The 17,279-nt window shown below is 40.6% G+C and overlaps 2 protein-coding genes across 3 annotated transcripts; both read right to left on the reverse strand.

Moving 5' to 3' along the window:
- Window positions 1-470: 470 nt before the first annotated feature.
- gpr63 (G protein-coupled receptor 63) lies at window positions 471-11,854 on the reverse strand. 2 transcript variants are annotated; one of them, XM_064339978.1, is made up of 4 exons: window positions 11,228-11,854; window positions 10,551-10,605; window positions 2,346-2,504; window positions 471-2,213 (listed from the first exon to the last, which is right to left on the reverse strand). In XM_064339978.1, exon 4 carries the CDS (start codon window positions 2,087-2,089, stop codon window positions 842-844), a length of 1,248 nt encoding a protein of 415 aa, XP_064196048.1. In that variant the 5' UTR covers window positions 2,090-2,213; window positions 2,346-2,504; window positions 10,551-10,605; window positions 11,228-11,854; the 3' UTR covers window positions 471-841. The 2 variants fall into 2 exon arrangements, with proteins under 2 accessions (XP_064196048.1, XP_064196047.1); XM_064339977.1 differs by lacking the exon at window positions 2,346-2,504.
- Window positions 11,855-14,197: 2,343 nt separating this feature from the next.
- ndufaf4 (NADH:ubiquinone oxidoreductase complex assembly factor 4) lies at window positions 14,198-15,963 on the reverse strand. Its single transcript, XM_064339979.1, has 3 exons — window positions 15,765-15,963; window positions 15,060-15,154; window positions 14,198-14,729 (listed from the first exon to the last, which is right to left on the reverse strand). Exons 1-3 carry the CDS (start codon window positions 15,889-15,891, stop codon window positions 14,418-14,420), a joined length of 534 nt encoding a protein of 177 aa, XP_064196049.1. The 5' UTR covers window positions 15,892-15,963; the 3' UTR covers window positions 14,198-14,417.
- Between the last annotated feature and the right edge of the window lie 1,316 nt (window positions 15,964-17,279).

Here is a 17,279-nt window from a genome sequence, read left to right on the forward strand (position 1 = left end):
GAATGTGAACATCCTTTTAAGTGAAAACATGAGTTTTGTGGGATGTCGCTAGGAAGAAAATAAAAAATGCAGTCAATGCATAGAAGTGTAGGTTGAAATGTGGTGTGTATGTAAAGCAAATCACTGAGGCTTAATGTGTGTCAGACATTTACAAGCAAAAGTGACAGATTCGTCTGATCAGGACATTTTTATGAGTCAATTTCTATTGCAATAATATGTGGTTGATTTGAGATACTACTTCGCCATTACTGATTGAATTAAACGCCATGGTAATGTGCCTAGCATTTTGTCCCAAGTAATTTGCACAGCTTTTTGCTCTACTTCATTTGCATCACTTTGATTTCTTGTAACTCATGAGTCACTTCTCTGGGGTGGGTGGAGAGATTCAAATTACTGACGAGAAAGCCAATGAATAACTTTTATGTAAGGACAACGGGACCAGCCAGAAGGCAGACACAGTTAGACGATGGTAACAATGTAACAAATGTCTACGCTTTATTACATTCAAGATAAAAGTACAGTACACTGAAATTGCACATTTTCACCAGATACAGCAGCATTCTGACTGGCATAGAACTAAATCATAGGCACAAACAGACCGTTCGGATAGAAATATTAACAAGGACAAACGTTTCAGTTTGTTGTGACTATTTTTAAAAAACAAAAAACGTTCATATAAGCATTTAATTTACACGTTTTTGTAAACCGGGCGCAGACGACTCGAAACAAAGTTTTTAAAAAAGAACGATCATAACTTATTATGAATTCACACACATTCATGTGGTAAGAATTTGGGGAAATTAAACTGGACCACCACCGTGTCTTTTTGCAGTTGGGAGATTCAAACGACCGAACGGTGCTCCCCGCATACGTAGATGGCGCTGGGACGAATTCGCCGCTTGGTGTGGCCCGGGAGCTGGGGCAGGAACTTAAAGTACTTGGGCATCAGGTCCAGGCAGGCGTCGCGGAACTTCTTGATCCGCCAGTAGTAGATGAGAGGGTTGAGGGCGGACTTGAGGTAGCATAGCCAGAGGAGCCAGGTGCTGATCTCGAAGAAGCTGGCCCTGTGGTAGAAGCTGCTGCTGAAGGTGGAAAACAGGCTGTAGGCGGTGAAGGGCGCCCAGCACACGGTGAAGACGGAGAAGAGGATGAGGATGGTGGTGAAGGCACGCGTCTTGAAGCTCATGTCTATGTTCATCTGGAAGGGCCTCTGCAGGCTCATCAGGCCCAGCTTGCTGGCCTGGCTCAGGCAGATGCTGTCCGGGTGGCTGTGGATGCGGATGGCGTTGTGGCGCACCGTGCCCAGGATGCCCATGAAGGTGTACAGCATGACTGTGAAAGGGACGAAGAAGACGACCAGCGCCGTCAGGACCACGTAGGCCCGGTACCCGGGCTCGGTGGAGTGGCCGAACACGCACTGCGGGGCCCTGGAAGGGATCTGGAGGCGGGGCTGCCCCACGGCCAGGGGGAAGGAGAAGCAGAGGGAGAGGACCCAGGATACGCCAATCAGCACTTTGGCCCTATAGGGGCTCAGTTTGTCCTGCTTCTGCACGATGATGAGGAAGCGGTCGATGCTGATTATGAGCAGGATGGCCACGCCCTCGATGACGAAGAGCCAAAAGAACATGGCTGAGACCCGGCAGAAAGCGTCCCCGAAGATCCAATGCGTGGTCATGACGGTGACCAGCGCGAAGGGCATGTTCAGGACAGCCAGCATCATGTCGCCAAAGGCCAGGCTGGCCAGCAGGATGTTGATGGCCGAGCGCATGGCCGACCGCTGGTAGACCATCAGGCACACCACCGCGTTTCCCAGGAGGGAGACCAGCAGGATGACGATGATGGCGATGAGGAAGAACACCTGGAGGGGCAGGCCGACGCCCTCCGCGCCCGCCTGGAGGATGGGGGCCGTCGTCGCGGCGTACGCCGCCGCCCCGCAGCCCGAGGTGCAGTTCCCCGCGGAGGCCGCGGCCATGGTGGGGAACGTTCCGGAACCCGGGTCCGAAAGGTTCAGAAGCCTCGCGCCCGAGGTGTCGAAGGTTGCGTTGGTCTCCGCGGCGTCCGCGCGGGGCACGTCAGCGGAGTAAACCATTCTTCCCAGCCGTGCGGGGGCACAGCCTGTGGCATGGTCAATGGAGCGCTGCCGCCGAACATGGCGCCTTCCGCTCCGTTCCACCGCACTCCGACGGCAGACACATCTCAGCGAGCTCGTCAGCCTGCAGGGAAACGGAGCGGGGGAGAGCGGTTAAGAGATCAAAGGCAGTCCGGAACAACAAAAGACTCCAAATTACTTCACTTCGAGTGCTTTATTTAAGCCACAGAATTTTCCGCAGCCTCGCCTTACATACGCGGTGTCGAGGGATCCGTTGCGTTCGCTTCAAACATGCAAATGCTGTTTACAGTACACTCTTTCGTTGCTAAGCTGGCTGTGCCTCGCGCCAGGAAGGAGAAGATCTTTCGAGTGCTGCGCTTCCTCATCTGAGACCGACTCAGCCTCTTCCCTGTATCTAGGGAGACAGGCCCACTAGTACAGCACAAGCTTAGAGCACAATGTACGCCATCACTGGAAAGCAGCTCATTCCAGTCATTTCTTATCTGCTCATTCTGGTTTGTTCAACCGCATTGCAGGATTAAGAGAGCATTTGGAAAACCGTCAGGAGCTTGTGCTACCCTACTCTGATGTAATTATTTTAACTTTCAGTGGTTAAAACGAATCCAACTGTTTTTTTAGCTATTATTATCTAAAATACGTAAGTATAGAATGTAAAAATCTATTTAAATGGCAGGTCAGCAGAACTGCCTGTATGTAGCATAATTGAAGACAATAGTAATAAAATTTTCTTTTGCAAATGATGGATAGAAATAGGATACAAATGATGGTGAGATGGATCATCAATCAATTTTTGCAAATTATGGATGTAAAAACGCTAGAATGCTCCAGGCTGCATACACATTAGTATTATAGTACTCCATCAACTGTATGTCTGGTGGTTTTGTATTTCAGAATCAAAAACAGTACCATAATTTCAATCTGATTTCAGTGTACAGTAATGTATCAAATGAATGGGGAGAAATACAAATCAAAGTTAGTACATTTCAGTCATGCACCTTTGGCAGGGCATAACAGTATGTTTGCCCCGAGGCTGACAAAGCCTTCCATGTTTGGCACTCATGTGCGATAAGCAGGAGATGATAGACGAAACGGCACGCCGTCTTCGTGACGAAGCCCCGCGAAAGGCGACGAGCAGCGACCGAGACAGTGTCTCCTGCCCGTGAAATCCCCTCGGTGTTTAACAGAACGAGCAGTGTTAGCCGCTAATCCTCCCCGCGTCGGGCTGTGAGGAAGCCCTTTCTCGATGAGGCTGTGTCTCAGCGGACAGGACGGCGACAAACAGAGAGGAAAACTACAGAAGAAGTTACCTCACCTCATCCCAGCCCCCCCTGCTCACATCGTATATTTTTGATCCTCCCCGGGACGTGTGAATAGAAAATTCTGGAAATGTCACAGGAGTTGGCAGGGTAGCAGCTGGTACCTCTGGCTCGCTGGATGAATTCACAGATTTAATTCTCAGTGGGGGGGAGCAACTTGCGTCAGTGGAAGCGGCCATCAAAAAGTGTACGGGGTTGGGGGGAAGAAAAAAGACTGCCAAACTAAATTTTTTCAACAACACTGCGTATGTCGCAGTGGCCGAATGTGAACTGATCCACGACAAATGACCAACTGCAGAGCTCTGCCCCCGAAACAGAACAGAACCAAAACATAGGGCACTTCCGTACACCCACCCCTGATCATTTATTCACAGCACATCTGTTTTTAGTATCTTGGACAGAAAACAATCAATGCTTCGCCGCCCGAAGTGTAAAGCCAACCTCTCATCTGGCCACTCGCAACATCCAAGACAGCTCAAAAATGACCTAAGGTGACCTCATTAATGATGGACTCAACAAACCTGCTCTGTAATTTTTATAGGAGACCTCATTTGGAAACTAGACTGCTAAAAGAGCTTTTAGACAAATTCATGACATGCATTCTACTAGCCCCTCTAATGATAACCGCTCCTAATGTTCAGATATTGCAGTGATGGTGGTGAAAAAATGTTTTGTTGCGTTTTTTCTAAGATTGAGGACTATGGAATCCTTAATTGACTTGAAAAGTTGTTATCCCTATCCAGAAATCAAACAATTCCTGCACTTAAACTGGCCATTTCATGCTCCTTTCTACAGTTCAATAAATGACTGATGAGCTGCGCCAAAATGGCTGCCAACCACCACTGCTAGATAAAAAGAAGGAAGAGGATTCTATGCACATAGATAAAGCGCTAAACTCAGATGGATGGGAACTAGACCCTAAATACCCACTAGTTATTCATTTTGGGATGGAGGAATAGATTAAATAATGGTTAAACATTATGCCTCCCAACTGAACAAATAATGTTTTTACAGGGAATAGGCAAAAATTAAGAAATATTTATAAAAAATAAATGAAAATGTGAACATTCTGTAACCAAGCAGCGGTGCCCAGGTGTCACACACATCCATTCCAGCTCAGAGCGTTTTATGGGCTAGAAGACATTTTAGCAGATCGTATCACTAAGCAGAGTAAATGTTCATCCGAGGACAACTTCAGACTGCAATAAAAAAAGCTTATCACCTCTGTAAACACAGGATACTGTTATTTAAACCTTGTGCGGTTTACAGTGACTCCACAACAAATGTCATACTGCAGACATTTCTGAGAAACTTTCAGTCTAGCACAAAAGTAATGCAACATTTCCTCAAGACAGTTAGACTACTCTACCTTGGAATTCTCAGGTTATCCTGACACCCACCTTTGGGTAATGTCTAATGTCATGGTTATTTTTCAATGAATTATTCTAGTTCAGAAAGGCAAATTCCAGAAGTGCGTTAAAGTATACTGTACCACTCAAATCGCAGCATTCGGCTGTTACTGGCCCATGTTTGTCTTTGAACCCGTGCTGAGCGGGTTGTTCAGACCATTCAAGTATTACTGTCCTGTGCATTTGAGCCAAAACACACTCCTAATCAATAGATCTGGCCCGACGTGCGTACTCGGAACAAACAAAGCAAAACAAAGGCTACCCCAGCAACTGTCATGTTTGCATACGCACAGGTTTGTCATTTGCAAAAATAAATAACGTAAGAACGATACATTTCACTGGACAACTGCTAAATAAACGTTTTGGAAATGACATTAATGAAATAATGTAGGCCTAAATAAAATCACGAAACCTCCATCACTATCATTATGCGGTGAAATAGCCTAACTGGTACTTTTGACGCAGTGGCTCGTTAAATAGGCGGTGTACAATGTATCAGGGGAAAAGGCGAAATGCCCCTGAACATTTTACAAAGAGACTGATCCAGTGAAAAAAGAGAACTCTGACAGTATGTTCAAAACTGCGATAAAAATGAAACCATGAACCTAACCCAAACCTGTCAGCTATGAATAAAAATACTGCAACAATAATCTTAACACCTTTGCTGGAAATCAATGTGTTGCCTTGAATAGGTTCTATCTGCCTTGACAACAGTGTCATAAAGTGGAAAAAAACTGCAGGGCTCTGAAGATATTCTAAACCAAACTTCTTACTCCGATGATTCATAAAAAAGGTTACAATATGGTTACAGTACCAACTGTACATTTTTGTCCTAAACAGCTAAATTGAATTGTTAAGTAATTTAAGGGAGAACCTGTTGTCCGGTTCAATCTTTAACCACCACAGATCTAACACTAGATCTTTATACACCACTGTTCCACTCCTAAATCTGTGTAAACAAAAAATAAACCGCAACATATGCCAAAACAGAAGGCCATTTATGTTCCACTTACATTCCTCTCAAGTTTTATAGCCCTACACAACATGGCAAAGATCACTCAGCAGAATAATAATAATAATAATAATCAGATTTAGTTATATAGTTATTAATTGTTGCTTTATAATTATTATTATTCTTAAGGAACAATTTGATAAATTTGTTGAAAGCTATGCTGTTGACTAGATATTTAACAGACTCTACAAAAATCACAAAATTTCAACTATGCAGCTCATTATGACTGCTGTAATTGTTAGATGATTTTCCTTTCTTGTAAGGAATATCATAATAATACTTGAGAGGGCAATGTCTTATTAATCATGTTTTTGAGCACATCTGTGATGTCTGTCTTTACTCCATCATCTGCCAGGGACACTATGGAAAGCCTTTAGAGCCATTGTACATTAAAAATACATACTCAATTGTTTTTTTTTCAGACATCATTTTTAGTCAGTGGGAGGTAGGACTTGTCAAGTGACATGGCAGATTCTCAACACTCTTGAGTGGCCCTAGGGGAACACAGCCCAATAACTGCTGCAGGTTTCATATCACGGAAATGCACTCGTCCACCTTAACCTTGTGTGGTACATTCCATTACAATACATATAAGGGGTGTAAACCTCAGGCTTCACCACTACAGGATAATATTTCAATTTTGAGGCAACAGTTTGATATTTGGAAATATCACAAATTGTGCCGTGACACAATAAGATCTAATATACTAAGAAACGATCGACATGTATGATCCAGCTAGAAATCATGCAACAATGTACACATGCAACCAAAATGAGGTGGAGAGCACAAAAAATTATTGATGCCAGATTCGACAGACGGAAAAATGGTACTAGTGGAAGCGAGAATGAGGTCAAGTCGGAAAAAACGCAATCGGTTTCTAGAGAGCAAACCGCTGTAATATTATGGACATTTTCATTTAGCTATGATTCATAACGTTACAGATCAACTGTCGCATCTTGTATCGATCGGATTGGATCATTGCCCTTTGAAGCAATCCATCGATCCGGATCGATGCATCACAACACCCCTCCATCACACGTAAATTAAATAAATTTTAGATTTATGGAGAGGCAATGCTTTGGTCCAGCATTATTGGCTACCTGTCAGGGTAAAGCCACCTATGGATCACCCATGTGGATTATTTCACTTCTTGGTCTATCTTCCCAGATTGTTGAAAGGCTCACCTCAGTGCACTTCTGAGGACAGTCGGCAGGGCCGTGTATGAATAAATCTGCATCATGTCCAAGAAGGGAGCGCCACCTTTTCAAAAGCACAGGAGGGCCCAAGGACGTTCTTAATAAACCAAGCATTCAGCGAAGAGACTGAATCTGCATTAGCTGTTTTGCTAATATGAATTCCCAACAACTGTCCACTTTTAAGATATGTGGAAAATCAAATTGAATGTGGGAAACGAAAGATATTTTTCTTCTCTATTATCTATAAAAAAAGAGAGAGAGAAGAAAAGGATATAAGAAACCAATTTCAGACTTACTATTGCCAGAGCGTATTCAAATGTTACTATATTGCTTGTAATATAATATTTGAAATTTAATATCTTCAGCATAGGTTACCTGCACTCTCAATGATCAGGAGACAGAATGTCTATTCAATTCAACGTTATGTTAATTATTAAACACTCCACTTATTTAACTCTCACGAGTCACTCCATGATAATTACGCTACGTATAATAATTTGACAATCAAATGTAACTGGTTACTTTTGGTAGAATGACAGAATATGCAGTGCCTTAATTGTTACAAAAAAAGTGAAACTACAATGTTTTTGCATTCACATTTTGCCTAGTTTCACAATAACAATGGGGCACTCTTACGCACAGAGGGCATAGAATTTATTGAACCATCCATATGGGGGGCAATAGATTGCAGTGCTTACTGCAGAGAGAAACATTTTGGATCCATACTTTTGAAGCACTGGATTATCTGGGTTTAAATGAGGAGAGTGATTTTATTTTATTCTTATAATGCTTCTTTATTCAGACACATTGTCCTTTGTCATTTATCAATTTTGTAAACGTCTCATCTTTGCTTTATTGGTGTTGATTTCTACCTATTGTGATGGTACCTGCTATACTGGTCATGTGGTTTGCTCTAATGGTTTCTATGTGCATTTTTGCCCGATTGGTTTGTATATTATTAAGTTACTCCTCTTCCTTATACACGCCCTGATGAAGACCTGTTGGTCGAAACGTGTTGCCATTTTTATTGTCCTTTTCGACAAGCCAATTAATAAAGGCTTCTAATTATTTTTCCTTTTCATCCTTTATTTACTTACTATACAGTGGCTTGGATTTTTTTGGATGTAAGCTCAATTTTTATTTTGCACTATTTTTTTTGTTTATTTATTTTGAGCTTTTTTACTTCCTTTTTTCGATGTTTTAACTGTTTAAAGTTTGTAACAATTTGCAATACAATAAACACATTAACCGTAACTAATTACATGGGGCTTTTGCCTGCAGTACTGTATATTGGCTACGCTGTGTTCATATCGCCCATTTAAACTGCCCAAATGGCCAATTCTATCAAAAACATCAAAAGTCAGCTCAGACAAACACATCTATTGTTTAAGTGTCAAGGACAATTATTTCTAGAGCACGGTAGCTTGTTCAAAGCAAACAATCTCTTGTTCAAAGCCATTTATTTTGGTGTAAATCCACAGAAAACGGTAGTTAATTTGAACACATTTGTTTCACGGGGGAACACTGTCTGTCATGAATCTTTCACAGAATGCAGACAGCAGAACTATTCCAGCTGCTTAAAGGGCTCCTGAGAAATTTGACGACTGCTTCCCCGAGGGGGAAACATATATCCATAGAAACCATAGTAACCGTAGAAAAGGGCTTCGCTCGGTACCTTGTGAGTCAGTGATAACGCCGCATGCCGAGTAGTTTTGGAACCTAGCAACCAGCTGCCTAGTATCTGGATGTTGTTCTGTCCTTTTAAAAATGCTACTGCCCTTTAAAGTGATCACTCAGACTAAATCGTCAGCACAGCCTGTGTTAAGATTTGCAGAGACGTGTTAAGGCGCAGGCAGAAATATGATGTGAAATCAGTTCTACTTCAGAATGAAGCTACATAGACAGATCATGCTGAATGCTGCCTTTGATTAGTGTGTACATTCACTAAATGCGTTGAAATGCCAGAGAGACATTTACAGTTATTCAAACATATAGCCCAAATTAAAGAAAATCACGAAACTACCATAAAATAGGTACAATTTTCCACTTTCTATAGAAAATTTGATTTGAACCCACGAGCGAGTTACCGCATTATTTACATACCATAAATTACACTCCAAAATATTGCAGCAATACCATTTCACCATGCAATGTTATAGGCAGGTCTATACACATAGCTTAACCGACTCTGAATATGTTAGTATTTATTCATTTTTTACAGTACTCTTTACCACAGATTAATCACTATACATTTAGTTACTTTGGACACCGATCTATATTTGCTTTGAGTCTCCATGGAAACAAGGTAGGAGGCAGATGAAAATGGGATGCTTCATATAAGGTCATTTTTACACTTGTTGGCAGATCCTGCCAGCCAGTTCCTTTTGATAATTGCCAGAATGTTAATTACAATGGGGAAAACATGAAAAAGTAAAAAATTTTTAAAAAACTGCATGCGGCACAATATGAACTGAGAGTAGGCCTGTCATCTTTCATATTATCATCATCCTCCCCAAGTAGTAGAGACCCTGGAATTGATTTTAAAACATTAATCTTGAGACTACAAAAAGGGAATGCTTAGGTTGCGGCAATTCGGGAAGAAACACTAGCACTACAGTTGGAAACATTATGTTTCTATGCCGTATGCCGCTCAATGCAGCCCCTAAGAGTAGTGAGATATGTCCTTCACTTTGATTAAAACAACTCAAGTGTTTTCTGGATATTGACACAGTATGATGTGTTCTGTTGTTCCCTAAAATAAATGTTATAGAAATAAAAAGAAATTGCAAAAGGCAGGACAGGGGATCAGGAATATCAAAAAATGTGTATAAAATGATGAAAACCAGGGGATTGACACTGGTTCCGGGCCTATGGTTCTTAAAGAGGAAAGGTCATTTTATATCCGGCAATATTAGTGAGAAAAGTGATTTGGATCTTCAAGATTCAATCAGTATCATCTTTGGTATTGTGTTTCAGAGAGCTCATGAATAATCAGCAACTATGAAATGCGTGTTTAGTGTGGTCATACGAGTCACTTTTTCAGATACACACAGCAAATACAAAGTAAAGCAATGCAGATTTTTTAGGTCAAATCAATTTCTGCCCCCTTCTAATGTCAGTAGTTAAGGTTAAACTGTATGGGAGACAATTTTCTCATCCTAGCAAGCATTAGTGAAAGATAAAATTCACACAAATGTAAAATGCATACACTACAATCCAAAGATGGGAAAACACCCATAAAATAAACCAAGGACCTATTATGTTACCTATTGTATTCAATGTCTACTGCATTGAAAACATAGGCTACTGGTAGCTAGTCAAAGGAGTATTTGTGACATCCTCAATTTGATGCATTTATTTTTATTAAAACAAGTAGCCTTTACAAGTGGTTACAAGTTATTTTTAAAACACATATTTTTAAAAATCAAAGGGCAATATTATACATTTACATATGATTCACTTTAGCCCATTTATTTTACCTCTTTAATAATCAAAGATATGGCCTACCTTGTAAACAGGATGTTCTGTCATCCGAATGATTCGCAGGAGTGGTCGTACAGGTCTGCATTAAGAACACATACGCAGCACGTTTGCATCAAAGATATAAAATGTAGACTAGTTGGCCTACTAAATTCTGGGACACCGTGTCTTTGTGTAAACTTAAATGTAATATATAGGCTACCCTCCCCCCATATTCCATATCCGCTTCATTTCACGTTGAATAAGCAGCATACTCTTTCACAACTGGAATAGCTAATGTGTATTTTTTAAACCTTGAATGTGTTACTTAAAAATTTGAGTTTTATTTACAGGTAGGCCTACATCACAAATAAATCAGCTGTCTGGCAATAAACCACAGGTATTGCAAATATGATAAATGCGAATAAAAATGTGGATGGTATAATTACTACATCTTATTTTATTCCGTCGCTTTTAAAAAGGATATCCGCTTGCTACTTAAAATACAACATAATCAACAGTTAATAGCCTATTCCATCAAATACAGGTTTACTATTTTCAATAAGGAACATAGGCTATTGCAGTTATGGATCGATTCACCAATAGCAAATCAACTTAACCAGTAGCATTACAATTAGGCTAATAGGGAACACAAATTCCATTAAAAGTTTACACACATTAGAACATTACTGCTACATTTTTTAATAAATAAAAATTTAATCTACCTGTTTTTCTTGCTGTTTTCAGGCACGATGAGATGGTAGACCGGTAAGATAGCTAATTAGATAGCTGTAGCATTACTAATGTTGGCTACTTAGCTAGGAGAGGAGTACGGTAAGCAACAAAGACTCCAAGCAAGGCATCTCAGTCTTCCAACCTATCCATGCTTCCGATAGTATCGATCCAACTGGTGCTTTTTCTTCCCCTTTTGAAAGCTTGTGAGGTGTCGACACTCAGGTTTCCGATTTTAAAATCCATCATCGGTGCATGGGCAGGAGCATAATTAGCAAGATAACTTTACAGTTAGTCGGCGATCATTTGGATTGAAAAAAACTAACTAGTTCACTACCAAAACCATTTTGTAACGCCACCTTTGGTCACAAAAGACTTTATTTTGCGTTTCCGATTCTATCCTTGATTTGGTCCCGCTGTAGTTAAACATCAGCTATGCGTTCACTGAAAACGTTGCTGCACCCCAATTTTTACGTTACACTGTTGCACATAAAGCTCCATCTAAAACTAGATACACTCCCGTTACCACACGCCACTTCAGAAATGAGCGATTCGACTCGGAAGCTGCAATGTAAAATCGACACTGTAAAAAGAACAACAATCACAGCCTGAGTCTCGTGTAAGTGACTGGGATGTTAACCAATCATATCAGCTTTTGACCTGTGGGAATGCTATACCACCCAATGGTGACTGAGAGTCGTCCTCACTTTATGTTTGGTTGTAGGAGATAGAAGGCACGTGTAGTATCTTGACTAGCCTACAGTTAGGTGGATAATCATAGAACATTTTTCGTCTTGGTAGAAAAATTGGCCAGTCTCTCCGTGAAAATTAACGAGTGGCTTGGTGAATATTTGCAAGTGCTTTATTTACCATCACCCCCCCCCCCCTTCACATAACTAATGTGCAACCATAAATGCAATGGTTGCTTCATGAACTAAGTATAGAATGTGTATTGTAGCACTAAGGGTATAGACTAAGCAAGACTAAGCTATTTTTCTCAAAGTGCTATATACAGGAATATGTTAGGAATATGCCTTAGATGCATGGTCATATTGTTACTTGAGGGGTGGTGGAACTGTTTTTGTTATGTTCCATAAACATCTGGTTTCGCAATTTGCCTGTAGAAATTCCATGAGAGTTTGGAGATGATTCAGAGGCTAGTATTTCTGGCAGTGACGCATGGGGGAAGATGAACCTGCTTCCATTGCTGGGCCCCCAAAAGAATTGCCTTCTATCAGATAGAGTCCCGTAGGTGACAGTTCCTCTTCATGGGCTGATAGGGCTCCCTTGGCTGCATGTAGCCTCTTTCCCCCACATTCCCTTAGTAGAGAAATGGGCTGGGTGAGATGGGACTCCTAACACTCTTGTCAAGTGAGATTACACAGCATTACCCCTTTTCAGCCGACACTTATTGGTGGAAGCCAGACATGTACAGTGAGTACCATAAATATGCACTAAACGGTAGGCAGTATGTTTAGGAGATGAATACTGTGTCCACACAATATATACTAAGAGGCTGTTTCAGACATGGCTGATGAATAAAAATTGCTGCAATTTCTGCATGGTGAAACAAAATGTATGAAATTTTAATATAAATGTATTTTAATAAAAGCTAAATATCTGCCCTTCTACACACACAAGCTTACTATCTATTGAGTGAGCATACGTACTGATTTCTGTACTTTGTTTTAAGAGAATATAGTAATAAATGCATTTTCTTAAGAGAAAGAATTGACCAAATGGGCTTATACTTTTATATTGTCCAGCAGAATACAAAGGCTTTCTTTCTCAAAGAGTGTATGTTCAAAGGGTAAGCCAGGATTTACAATGACCCCAGTTAATGTCAGTAGAGCTCCAACACCATGTATGGAATCATATTGAAGTATTAAACTCTTCTTTGGGGGATGCTGTAGGATAGATAATTTGCACATACACACGTACAAACACCTGAAGAACCACCCACTGAAATCAAGAATTAGAATTTATTTATTAGGATTGAATACTGCCAATCGAAATAGCTAAGTATGAACACTGATGCTGTCTGGAATGTGTCATCAATTACTCAGTGAGTCAAAACAAACCATTGTTCTCTTAAAATAAAGCTGTTGTTATTTTTCTTGAAAACATGCACTAAACATAATTTAAATATCCCATAAAGGTCTATAGTACAGTTTGCACCAGGCAAACCATGGCAGAATGGTTGTTCAAATCTACACATTCATTCAATGATGACTCAATCATTCCCTGTTTTCAGGCAAATTTACTTTGGATGGCATTGAAATTCACTAGCATAATCTAGATCTGGAGACCTGGATCTACTTGCCTAAACAACGACCTAAACAAAAACAGGGGCTTGTTCAGACTCTTGTAGGATACAACAGCATTATCATGGACACATAAAATCTGATTCCTCTGAGAACACATTCTCAATTGTGCCAGTGTAGACATTTCTTCCTGCCACAAATTACCCACGTATGGACCAAATATGCATATTGCCCATGGATATTCAACTGCAGAACATATTTGCTTCAGAACCATGATGCTGGCACACCAGGTCCCCAAAAACTGCAAGTCTCTCAGCTTTCCTTTCAAGGTGACTAAGGCTGTACCCCTCCCATGTAAGGTTTCATGAGGACAACTCACTCATTTACAGACATGGCCCTCTAGTGGTAGAATGAGTTACTTACCCTGATCATGACAACAGTCTTTTGCACCCACCTATCACCTTTACAAGATTCATGTTATTCCAAGGCTTACTCGCTCAACCTAGATCTGAACTGCCTGATGGACTCAGATATGCATCATAACTTCATTTCTAAAAAATTGTACTGATAGCCACAGTTTAGTTAGCATAACACGGTAAATTAGGTGAACTGAGCTGGAACAATTGGAAGAACTGAAACTGATGGATGCAAAAGAATCAGATGGATGCAAAAGAATCAGATGTAATACAAACTATAAGATAATGTTTAAATATTTTAATATTCAAAATATAGAAATCAATAAATATGTTTTTCCATATCTTTCTTCACGATGACCATTTGAATTATCTTGGCAATGTAAAGATCTAAAAACAGATCTAAAAAAATGCACATTCATCAGAAATATATTCATTCACACAAAAATGTGTATACACAAAAGCCTAATGCAGTCCATCATGTCAGGTAAAACTAGATGCTGACGTCAGGTGGCTTTAATCTGTTTTGGCTCCTCCGTCTTTGGGGGTTTAATTTTGACATTGAAGGGGACAAAAAATTCTATAAGTGCTTTTGTGTCTTTTAAGTCCAAAGAGTACTCCTGGGAGATCCTCTCAGGGGTCCATGATTTTGGAGATTGCTTGTGGTTGTTGAGAGCTGTGAGAGCCTCTACAATTGATAGTTTGCCTTTGGGGACATCTGTGATGTCCAACATGCCATAGGGGTCCCCAGACAGACTGAATTTCAATGGTCTGCGTTCTTCATCCTCCAAGGTCTCTGCTTGCGACTGTTTCATGACCTGTGTAATTGCAAGAAGGCAATAATCACCTTTCTCCAAGTTATCGTCCCACAACACGCCCAAACACCAACCAAAAAAAACACCAAGACAAATGAGGCGTTATTAAAACTAAGAGTTAACAGTGATGCGCATGCCTCAAAGCTGTCCACTCGCACACAGTTGTACGGTTCTAGGAAGCCACCGCGCTACTACTCGCTAGTTAGCCTAACCTATTGTTCTAACCTCCCGGTAAAACTTCCAACTTGATGTATCTGCAATGCAATGCATAACTTAGAACTGTTGGTCGACATTACTGTGAAGCAAATGCATCAGCTTTTCTGTGCCTCTCACCTGCGCAGGAGGGTCCTTTGACTCCACGTATACCGACTTCAGCAAGGACAGTAATGGGTCATCTTTCTTATGGATGGATTTATCAATCTCGGGTGCTGAAAAACAAAGGATATGGTTCAAAGGATATAGTTCAATTCACATTGGATGTTGAACTCAAAGTTTTGCAATCTTCAAAAGCTAGTTAGTTACTAAATACTGTTTTCATAAGTATCGGGTAAGGCTAACCAATTCAATAATACATTACTTTATGGGTATAATTAAACTAATTGTACAAGACTGATAACCTAGTAAGAACAAAGTTAGCTTGCTATAGGCTGATTTAAACTGCATTAAATCAACTTCTACATCTACACTCACAACGTATGATAACTGACAGAAATTTCTGGTAAACACGTTCCTATTACCCATTCGGAACTAACGTTAGTCCATGCCAGCTAAGAGACGAAACACGAAGATCAATTTAGGAATCGTTAGCAATACAGTAACCTATATAATACTCTTCTGTCGTCTGACAAGTTTACTTTGTCCTGAAAATTCATATTAAAAGGTAACGTTCGTTTAATGGCTAGCTAGCAAGCGCCACATCATTGGCAATACGTGTTAGCTATGCTCGCTAGCTCATTCGACACTCTTCACCCTCAATGACAAACATTACTTCAATTTTGTTTTCTTGCGTTAACCTAGCTAGCTAGTAAAGTTAATTACTTTGTTCTGTCGTATCCTTGTGCGAAGGATGTCGGGGGGCAACAAGAGGTTTTGCCTTTCCGATTTCGCGGTGAGCCCGGTTTTCCAAGTTAAAATTCCTAAACGCCCGTGTTACGCGTGCCCCCATGTTGCTCTGTTCCCCGGCGTTTAAAATACAATTCGAACTCACTCCGGGAAGAATTAAACTTGGACAACACGCTGTCGGACGGAAAGTGAAGAGGGTAAAGCTTTTACGGCTAGTAGCGTAGGTTAAAAAAATTATCTTTAGTACAGCGACACTTAGCGTTAGGGAGGCCATGCAATATACGTATCCTGAAAAAACATAGCTGACGATTAAAGTAAAATCCCTTAATCATTATGTAAACTAAGTAATTAACAGACAAAGAGTGTTCGTTGTAATTTAAATTAAGGAACAAGTTTGAAAGAAAAAATACATAGGCCTACGAGCCGAAGTTCACTCTTACGTCTATAACTAGGCTATGTATATTAAATAGTTTCAGCAATATACAATTTACATGGAACTTCTGTTCACGTTTTTGTAAGAAATATTTTTTGGACTTTATGCATGAAAAACTTCGTGTTTATACATTGAGATCCAGAGCCATATAGGCTACTTACCAGCAGATGGTAGCAAAATACAAGTTACCACTGTCAGAATTTGATTATGCACTGTATCAGTTGTCAGAAATGGCAGCAACTGACAATCAGAGAGGTTGGTCATTAAGATATTATTTTAGATATCTCTAGTAATTTTACAAAAACTGGTTAAAATGTATTTATTGAAATAACTAGAAGGTTGCTTTAAATTGTTTGTTATATTTTTGCATCATTTATAGTCTAGCCATTCTAAAATGCACAAAAAATGATACGTTTATTTAAATATATAATAGCATTTGCCATTTGAAATTCCTCCTCTGGGGCTGACTGCTACTGAAAATATGGATTGGTCCTCGTTGTCCCAGAGAGACACCGTCTGGGGTGAATTAACGCTCAATCGGCCGTGCCACCTTTACGTAAGCAGACCGTGGACTATACATCTGGCAACGATCATCTGTTTCAAACAAACACCACACAGACCTTTATTTGAGTAGACAGAGAATAGGAAAGTCAGACATTCTTTGCGTCTTATATCATCCACTTAACGTTGTCATCTTCTCTCCCTGTGGGAGTCGGCGGACTTGGATTTATGAATGAAACAGGGCACCAGGGCTCCGGTTCCAATCAGTCAAGTCGGATCCCGCAGGTACCCAAGTGACTGGTTTCACCGCCTGGAACCTTGTGATGATACATTGGCCAGGCCTCATTCTGTTGGCTGGGCCTCATTCCTCTGTTTGAGATTGTTCCTCACCAGGTTTGCACTAACACTGCTGTGGTCTAAAAGTTACACGTATCGTAGGACAAAAAAACGATCCCATTTTTTCTTCATAGGTTGTCAATGGAAGCAAAGTGAATGTTTTTGGAGGGATTATTCATTAGTCTTAACATGTATAGATTTCCAAGTCATTGAGATTGCCA

This window comes from Anguilla rostrata, chromosome 6 (genome assembly GCF_018555375.3).
Source record: "Anguilla rostrata isolate EN2019 chromosome 6, ASM1855537v3, whole genome shotgun sequence".
NCBI classification, from domain to species: Eukaryota; Metazoa; Chordata; class Actinopteri; order Anguilliformes; family Anguillidae; genus Anguilla; species Anguilla rostrata.

Coding starts and splice junctions, on each gene's coding strand:
- gpr63 (XM_064339977.1), bottom strand. CDS start 2,089: ATGGTTTACTCCGCTGACGTGCCCCGCGCGGACGCCGCGGAGACCAAC.
- ndufaf4 (XM_064339979.1), bottom strand. CDS start 15,891: ATGGGGGCACGCGTAACACGGGCGTTTAGGAATTTTAACTTGGAAAAC. Junction 15,155..15,764: donor CAAGGATACGACAGAACAAA/GTAATTAACTTT, acceptor TTTGTTTTTCAG/CACCCGAGATTGATAAATCC. Junction 14,730..15,059: donor CAAAGGACCCTCCTGCGCAG/GTGAGAGGCACA, acceptor GCAATTACACAG/GTCATGAAACAGTCGCAAGC.